This window comes from Poecilia reticulata, linkage group LG13 (assembly GCF_000633615.1).
Source record: "Poecilia reticulata strain Guanapo linkage group LG13, Guppy_female_1.0+MT, whole genome shotgun sequence".
Taxonomy (NCBI): Eukaryota; Metazoa; Chordata; class Actinopteri; order Cyprinodontiformes; family Poeciliidae; genus Poecilia; species Poecilia reticulata.
Window position 1 is genome coordinate 2858730 of NC_024343.1, and position 9326 is coordinate 2868055.

Genomic DNA, 9326 nt, shown 5'->3' on the forward strand with positions numbered 1-9326 from the left:
CATCCATCCATCCATCCATCCATCCATCCATCCATCCATCCATCCATCCATCCATCCATCCATCCATCCATCTTCTTCCGCTTATCCGGGGTCGGGTCAAGGTCCTGATACCACTAAGTAAAATCAAATGCCTTCAGATGTCTAATTTTAAAAGAGACCACTTGTGATGGTCCCAGAGGGTTTGGCAAAAAACATTTGAGAACAAACGGCATCATGAAGACCAAAAGACACACCAGACAGGTCAGGGATAAAGTTGTGGAGAGATCTTAAGCASGGTTAGGTTATAAAMCAATGTAACAATCTTTGAACATCTCACAGTTGATCATCAGCACTGATTAATCCATCATACAAAGAAAGAAATGCCTTTGCCGCCACTACATGCTAATCAAGACGTTGCTGCCCACCTATACCAACAGGTAAGGCAAAGAGATTGCCAATGAGTTGCAGTCAAGCAGATCCTAATAACTCTAGAAAAGCTTTAGAGGTCCACAGCTCAGATGTAAGAATCTGTTAAAAAGCTATAAGCTATTAGTTATGGACTCCACAAGTATGCTCTTTATGGATGAGTGGTTTGAAGAAAGGCATTGTTTAAAGAAAGGGATAAGGAGTCCCATTTGCAGATTGAAAGCCAGCAAACATGCAAGGGTGCATTCACACCCACCCTGTTTGGTCCGCTTTAATYGAACTCTGGTTTGTTTGCCTAGAAAGTCCCGTTCGTTTTGGGAGGTATGTGTAATCAAACTCTGATGCAGACCAAGAAAAAGCAAACTCTGGTTCGACTTAAAATCCTTGGTATCAATTCAGTTGATGTGAACTCCCACCCAGTTCGAATGCGTACGTTAATGCCAAGTGGAGAAACCGCTCCAAAAGCAGGAAGCGGGCTATATATCTCAGCGCATTCTGGGTAAATACTTCCAAAACATATGTGTGAGTCTTGCRCACGTATGTTCTCCTGTCTTTTACCAAAAACCAGAGATTTCAGACAGCTGAAATCTTTTTGTTTACATTTTGAGAAAAAGGAAGTTGCRCWCAGTGTCTTCTTCAGAGGTTTTCTCGTTGTTTTATTCAATGGTTCTTGGTGCGGCGCCACCACAGGCGAGGGGGAGAACTGAATTTTCAGAGTTTATATAATTTGACACATTGGAGTGTGAAACCAAACTGCTCCAGTTGAAAGCGTAACAAATGTTGCAATTCTAGACCCCAATCGAACCGAGTCTACTGAATGATCAAATGTGAAAACTCCCTAAGGCAGGGGTGTCAAACTTCAGTCCTCGAGGGCCGGTGTCCTGCAACTTTTAGAAGTGCCTCTGCTGCACCACACCTGAATAGAATAATTAGGTCATTAGCAAGGCTCTGGAGAACTGAGGAGGTAATTAAGCCATTTGATTCAGGTGTTTTGTACCTGTGGCACATCTAAAAACTGCAGGACAGCGGCCCTTCAGGACTGGAGTTTGACACCCCTKCCCTAAGGAATGTTCTGTGGTCTAATTGAGAGCAAAACGGTATTGTTTTTTTTTTTGATTATTCAAAGTGCTAAGTGCAGGGGAAAACTGACACGTACCACCCGTGTGGTGAAAAGTGATGGCAGTGTCATGCTRTGGAGATGCTTTTTTTTCCAACAGGGTTCTAGAAAACAGATCAGTCCTTGAGGAAAATTTGTTCAAGGCTGCAAAAATACTTTAAACTGTGACCGACATTCATCTTCCAAACATGTTTATGTATTCGTCCAGGCAGACTTGAATCCAATGGAGACTTGACTTGAAAATTGCTCTTTGCTGATGCCCTCCATCAAATGTGCCTGAACTTCTGCTGTTTTCCAAAGAAGAATGGGCAAAAGTTTCAGTGTCTGACAATACTTGATTTTCTTGCAGCTGTAATGAACTTAGAGAGACTAAACACAATGGTATGCCACACTTTTCACATTTTAACTAGTAAGATCCAGTTAAAGAAAAAAGAAAAAAAGGATGCATCACATGCGCTATCTTACAAACATGTTCAGGTTTAGTAGCTTTAAGGCACTTTAAGAGGCATTTCTATTGGTTTTACTGGTGTATGCAGCTTTAATCTCGTATGTAATTTATAAAAAAACAACAAAGGAGCAGGTTACTCTGCATATTGAGCATTAGAAAGACCAAACTCAATGGCTGCTGAAGTGGATTCTTGATATCTCCAGGTTTTCACCCCCCCTCAGGGTATCAAGAAGACGCAGCAAAAATGAGAAACAGTTTAATTTCGCTATTATTTCAAACCCCTAATAATTGCGCAGTGGGGGCATATAGTACTGTAATTCATTCTCATTAGAGCTTTTTTACTCTTCCTACTGTGGAGATAGTTATGCAGCTCATATGGCCAATTAAAGCACAAAATGAAAGAGACACTTCTCGGGACAAAAAAAAAAAAAAAAAGCCATCAAGTAAGAGTGGGTTCTCGTGTGAATCTATCCGGGGGATATGGATATAAAAGTTCTTTTTTTTCATGGGAGAAAAAAAAAATCAGCTTTTATCCCCCGCCAGATATAGCAAAAACCAGAGAGAGTAGAACACGCTGGTTGAAATAGCTTTGTGACCCGTGCATAACTCATAAACTGCAGTGCGGCATCAGTTGTATTAATATCACACAGTGCATCCCAGTGTATCCTCGCGCAGATGAATGTTTAATTCCCACAGACCTACGRAGCCTGTTGTGCAAATTGAAGACGCGCCTCAAATGGCGCAACGTTCGCAACGACACAATCTGCAGGGCACGGCGGTGCCTCATGATGAATGGGTCTTAATTTTAAGCATCTGGTTGTGACTAGGAGGAGCGCAAGCAGTGGACGCATTACACCAAAACAGAACACGCAGAGAGGAGGGTGTGTGTGGATGGGGGGCATCTCAACACCCTGCAGGGGGAGAGACTGAATCTGGAGCAAAACTTGAGACTTACCCCGTTTGAACATTTTGCAGGTCTGTGTCTGTATATGCGCTATTCGGTCCTGCGTCCTGCGCGTCTCATCGAGTCGTATATTCCAGGCTTTTGAAACTTGCGCCTTTCACTTTTTGGAGTCGATCGGAAGCGGATTCCCCCGGAGGGGGGCGGGGGTGGACTGGTTGGTGGTGGGTCCGGTCTGGTGTAAGAATGTCCGGCTGTCACTCCTCTGGTTCTCCGTGCGCTCCCGTGGATTCAGCACGGAGCCGCAGACTGCCTTGGGGGGATTTTGACCAAAAAAACCCCCAATAAGCTCCTTTCTCCTGAGATAAAGTGAAAATAAAAATAAAATAAAAGTCCGACACACCTCACTGGGAGGTTGCAAACGAGGGGACAGACAGACAGTTGCTGTGAAACCGGTGCAAAGAAATCGGTTCTCCCAAGTCCAGCGTGTCAGGACGCASAGCAGAACCCTCCTCGCCCAACCAACTCCTTTCAGACCCGAATGACCGCACAGGTTTGCAGATCAGTTTTTTTTTTTTTTTGGTCAAGCGAAACCCCAGCACCACCACCACCAACAAAATCCAAATAAAACAATCTGTCAAATGTCAGACGGCCATGCCCCGTATTCTCATCCAAAATCGCGTCACAGTCGTCCGAACCTGCAATTATCATAAATTATTTGGATTCACATCCCGCCTCTGATGTCAGATTTCTGAGCGCATGACTCCTCAGAAATCATCCCTGTCGATGTGGACTTTGATTCCGTCGCCTTTCTCAAAAGATCCCGCTCCTTCTCCCGTCTCTCACCTCTGCTTACATTTCTGACACCTTATCTGGGAAGATCTCTCGTCGGTCTCCAACTATGGATCAGATCGCTGCGCGCCTATGGGAGGAAGGAAAGAGTGATACCGCCTCAGCCCCTCCACAGGGCAGCGCGCTGCTCCATCCCTCTTCACTGCCAAGTGTCCCTGTCTGCACCAGCCTGGGACGCATATTATCTGACTCTGGAAGTCCGCCTGACATATCGGAGATGGGGAAAAAAATAAAATAAAAATAATAATAATAATTYATGTATAGTTTACTGTATATAATTTTATTTAGTATTTGTTGGATAATGTTTCACTTTGATTTTTTTGTCTAACTGATTGTGTCTTTTTTTTGGGAGGGGGGATGAGGAAGAGTTGGACATCGTTAATTAAAATAAACTTAGGGTAATGCAAAGGAGGAAGAATTACCTTAATGGGGGTATTACGTAACAATTACAACGGAATAAAAATTCGCTGTATTTTTAAATAAAGTAGAAAAATTTCTGGGCAAAAGTATATCAGCTTCAATTTTTTAAATTGTACTTCTATCGCACGCTATGCTGCTTTCTTTGTTTATTTGTTCCATGTCTCTTTTATTTTTGTTTTCTAAAACTTCATAATTACCTTCATTATTACCTTTCAAAAAAAATTTCTTGTGTGTTTCGGTTTTGTGAGGGCGAACAGTTCTAGCTAAATATCGTATCAGACGATTCGACGTAACTGGAAGGTGCTCTGTAGAAGAAGAACGTAACTTGTATTCTGGTATTCTCCCGTCCCGCCGCTGTGCCATCGATGAGTTCGGTGCTCGTCTTWTCGTGCCTTTCCTCCTCTAGCGATTGGATTGGCCTTTCTGTCGCTCACGTGCTTCTTGTTTGGAAGTGAGCAAACATGGCTGCGCCCACGACCGAAGTTGAGATAGTTCCAGTCAAAAAGCTTACAGGTAAAGGAAACATGTCGCTAATGAAACATGTAATGTGTCCTGTCGTTTCATGTTCGTTCAGTGTTTTATTAACAGTGTGAGTCAGATTCAGTTTTACTGGCTTTCTTGCACGATCTAGTAGTAGAGATAACGTGATGCTTTAAATGTCTCAAATTCACACAACACGTCGTTGAATATCACAACTGATTCATTTTGAGATAATTACAACAATTCTTTTACAGTGCATGATTTCTGTCTTTAGTTTTAAACTTATCATGTTMMATGAACAAATAAACTCAGAGTTTGCTATTAGGAAAACATGTTGAAATTAGTCTGTTTTTTAAGCAAAYGTGTRTATGGAAAGCCGTCAGTTGGTATAATTACTGCAAAAACGACACCACGTCTTAAAATGCTTTAAACTATTTTCCTCATTCAATGGCTTTCCACTTTAAACTTTGCTTCCTTTTTTGAATAACTTRAAATAACACAAATTGGTTCTTCTTATMATATTTATTTGAATAGACTTCCTCTACTTTTTGTCAGAATTAAAAGTAGACTATCCATTTGCTTAAGACGTTTATTAAATGAAAAGGAAGTGCTAAGGAAATGGGCTGGTTATCTGTGTAAGAGAGGACATACTTATGGAGATGTTTTTGCGAAAGAATTCTTGGCACCTCTTTGGGTCAAACTGACCTGACACCCTCCCTTCCCTTCYGTATGAAGCACAAAATTGGACCAAATATGACTTGGGAATGATGCTGTTTGGACAGATAAAAACGACATCTGATGAATTGGCTTATTCGACAATCCTGAAATGGAGCAGATGTTGAGGTCAAGAGGTCCCGAATATTTTCAAGGAAGTCCAACACACACTCAATGTCGGAGGGTGCCAGGATCCTCACGTAAATCAAGGGTAGCAATGCCATTGGTCGAAACTTTCCAACTTACAGCAGTGAAGATGAGATTGTATAAAAAAGGGTGATGTTAAGAATACATGGAAATGGGTGTGCTGTGGTGGGGCAGGGGTTAAGCACAACCCTTAGTCCTCGACGTGGCTGTCGAGGGTTCGATTCCCGGCCTTTGCAGCATGTCTTTCCCAATCTCTCATTACCAAGTTTCCTGTCAATTAACTATCAAATAAAGGCTACTAGAGCCAATAAAACCTTTTAAAAAGAATACAAGGACATTTTTGGTTTTTGTATTGATGAAGCTGTAAGAAGTGTGTAATAAATCTCCTTACCCGTCTAAGGCCAAGCAGCAAGGTCTGGCGTCCATTATTCCTTTTACTTATATGTTTGGGAGTTTAGCCACTTTTCAATTCTCCAACATCTGTTGTAGATGCAAGAGAAGTACTAGTTTTGAGTAAATTATTATAATTTTTTTAAATTCATTTTGAGATAAAAACAAAAGAAGAAGAAATCAGCTAATTGAACTTTTTAAGCATACCATAACCTCTTATGTTGTTCAGGGACGGGAAAAATAGGCAAGCGTTTAACAAAATATCCATATCGGCTAGTATTTTATTGCTCTTATTGATCACTGTAGACTGTGAAGATACAAAATGCGTGTTTCAAAGAGTAAGATCAGCAATCATATTTTTACACAGAGTCRGTCAGGCTTTTAATAAGAACTAAACTTGAGAACTTGACAACAGTTTTTGTGTTTAGATGACTGTAACTCATCATATAGAAAAATAGAGCAATCTTCTCGACAATGTCTCCAAATGTCTCACTCGACTCTTAACCGGAAACATGAGCATGTAGCCACAGTTTTGGCTCTTCTGCATTGGCTGCCAGTTTCTTACCTATATTATTGTTTTAATTCTTTTATCGTTTCTTTTTTTTTTTTTCTTTCTTCTTTTTAAAGTTATGAACGGCCTTGATTGCGCCGTGTCTCCATAATGATGTTGTTCTTTTCCAGAACACTTTGATTAAATAATAAACTGCTCTTACATGTTCCCAGAAGCACACATAAAAGCAGAGGAGACCGGACATTTGCTGTCACTGCTCCTTTCTGTGGAATATTACTGGAACACCTCCCATCACTCCCTATAACAATTTTATTCTTCTAATGCATTGTGATCCAGGTATCTTACCTGTTTAATTTATTGTGTTTTATTCTGATGTCTTTTCATCTGTATTTTATTTTCTTATGAATACCGCACAAAACTTTGGTGCAGTTAATATCTGTTCTTAAAGTGCTTTATAAGTAAAGCTGGTGTAGATTTGTCATCTGTCTCTGAAAATGTATTTCGTCTACAACAGAAATGTAGACGAAAGCTCATATGATTGGTGGTGGTCGGCAGTGACCATGTTGTGAATCACACTCATGTTTTCTAGTGTTGTCCAATTATTAACACTTTCTGGGATAACGTTTTCCTAAATATATATATATATTTAAAAAAAGCATTCCGGAAGATCCAAAGTTTGCCATCCTAGAAGCCATTCCTGTAGACTTGGTTGAAAAATGGCAAATAAAAATGATTTAGTGTTATATTCAGCCTTATTTGTTGTTGCAGGGTCTTTTTTTTTTCTTTTTTAGTTTTCACTGTTTCAGTAAAAACAGCTCCTTGTGCTGGTTGTTCATCGTAGCTCAACAATTCATGTGTGCTGCTGTGTTTGAAACTAAAGTGATTTCTCAATTCCATACCATTTTTTCCCTTATTTCAAACTATATGATGTAGACGATCTTTTAAAACATTTTAAAAAAAATCTTGATTGTTTTCACTTTAATAGAAATGTATTTACACCCATTCCCCCTCAGAGCCCACAAAAGGGTAAAAATTTTATTTAAAATCTTTTTTAAAGTAAAAACCTGATAAATGACTATTATTTACATTAGCTATCTATAAATAATTCTTTTAGATTTCAGTTTGTGATTCAAACAGTAATACATTCTCCATCTTTAAAAAAAAAAAAGAACAATGCATAATCTGGAATAATGCGTTTGTTGTATGCTCTGTTTAAATGTAAACTTGTACAATAAAGCCTGGAAGAGATGTTTTAGGTGATGTATTTAAATTTAGATTTCCCATTTATACATTGATGTTGTCACTGAAATTACATCTCTACCCTAAGTATTAGGGTTTTTTCCAATTCTTCTCTGATTTCAGTGAATTTTAAACCCATCAGTAATTTGTGGAAATCTAATTTAAGTGACGGTTCCTTCTCTGTAATCTGCTCCTCCCACACACCGGTTGTTAATGTTCTGCTGTTGGTCATTTTGTATGATTCACCCGGTTTGTTTTTTCAAACTGATAATATATCAATGATCACCTTTCCTCTGCAGCGCGGGGCCCTCGACGGGTAGCCAATCAGATTCCAGATGAAATCCTCCAAGACCCTGAGCTACAGGAAGCCATCAAGGTCCTGCCGTCAAATTACAACTTTGAGATCCACAAGACTGTTTGGAGAGTGAGACAAGCAAAAGCGAAGAGAGGTGATTCTTTTAATCTTCCTTTAGACAATTTGTTCATTTTAATTTCTATATTTACACTTTCGACTCAATATTTACTTTCGAGATGAAAGTGTAACAGATGTTAAATAGTAATATGGCAGGTTAGGATGGTCTTACCTTATGACAAATATCATGTTTACACTTATGTGTCTCCATGTGCTTTACTTTGAAGAAGTTTGATTCTATCGCTGAGAATTGCTTAATTTCAACAATGCTTAAAGAAAATGAATCTGTAAGTTGAACTCCTTTGAACAAATGATGTTTTAAAAGTGAACACATTTTAGCTTATTTTTATTTTAATAATTTAAAGCACCAAAACAAGTTTGGGATTTTTAGATGTCGAGTATGGTGATTTGAAAAGAAAAGCGTGTTAAAAAGCAGTTCTGTATTGTAGGCAGACTACATGGCGCTCATCTAATGGAATAAATTTAATTTTTGTTATTTCAATCAATTAGTGAAGTTTAACTGCATAGCACATTACAACAATGCGGCGGTTCAAAGAGCTCTGCATTGTGAAAACCATAAGTTATATAGTTAACAGTTGTGAAAACTAATAACAGATTTACATTTTGGCAAGTACCATGATTACATCGAATATGTTGGTCAATTATCCAGTTATTATGGCTCAAAAGCAACTTTAAGTATGCAGGTTTGTAGTCTTGATTTAAAGGAACTCAGTGTTTCAGCAGTTTTGCAGTTTTATCAGACTTATTGAGATATGACTTGGTGCAAAAGACTTTAGAAACAAAGTGAGCATCAAGGAAACTTCAGATTATTTGTTTTTTTTTGTCTGTTTTGCACTTTTCTCAGAAATGTTACATAAGTGTATTACTTAGAAGAGATAAAACTGTTAGAAATTTCCCTATTTTCTGCTAAAATGTTGAGTTGCATGGAAGATTTCACCAGTAGCTCATGATTATTTCATAAATATAACTAGATTTGTGTTACTGCTCAGAGGTAGGGGACTTTTAGATTCCATTGCATTTGCCATTTGATGCAGAAAGCCATTTTAAGGTAAAAATGTTTGAAGCCATATATGAGTGTGTTTTGATTTAGCTGACTTTGATAGCTGCTACTGCGCAATTTCCCACCTGCAAGATGTCCTTTTTTAAAAAGGTTACCTTTGCCTCCACTGACAGTAAGATGAGAATTTCTGGAAACTGCCTCAGGACGAATAATCCACCAAACCAAATGGGAAACGTAGTATCTCTGAGCCATATTCTCCCAAAAAAAAA

The 9326-nt window shown here is 38.9% G+C and overlaps 2 protein-coding genes across 3 annotated transcripts in view; one reads left to right on the plus strand and one right to left on the minus strand.

The window, feature by feature from the left end:
• rtn4rl1b (reticulon 4 receptor-like 1b) overlaps positions 1–3946 on the minus strand; it is a 253577-nt gene extending 249631 nt beyond the window's left edge. The window contains exon 1 of the mRNA XM_008424944.2: positions 2926–3946. Coding sequence (XP_008423166.1) covers positions 2926–2938 — 13 coding nt within the window. The 5' untranslated portion in view covers positions 2939–3946. The remainder of the gene's footprint in view (positions 1–2925) is intronic.
• A 478-nt stretch (positions 3947–4424) lies between these two features.
• The window catches only part of dph1 (diphthamide biosynthesis 1), an 84922-nt gene continuing 80020 nt past the window's right edge, over positions 4425–9326 (plus strand). The window contains exons 1-2 of one of the 2 annotated variants that reach the window (XR_535121.2): positions 4425–4656; positions 7924–8073. Coding sequence is in view for 1 of the 2 variants with exons in the window: in XM_008424945.2 (XP_008423167.1) it covers positions 4605–4656; positions 7924–8073 (202 nt within the window). In the remaining variant the exon portion in view is untranslated. The remainder of the gene's footprint in view (positions 4657–7923; positions 8074–9326) is intronic. The other variant, XM_008424945.2, reaches the window with a different exon arrangement.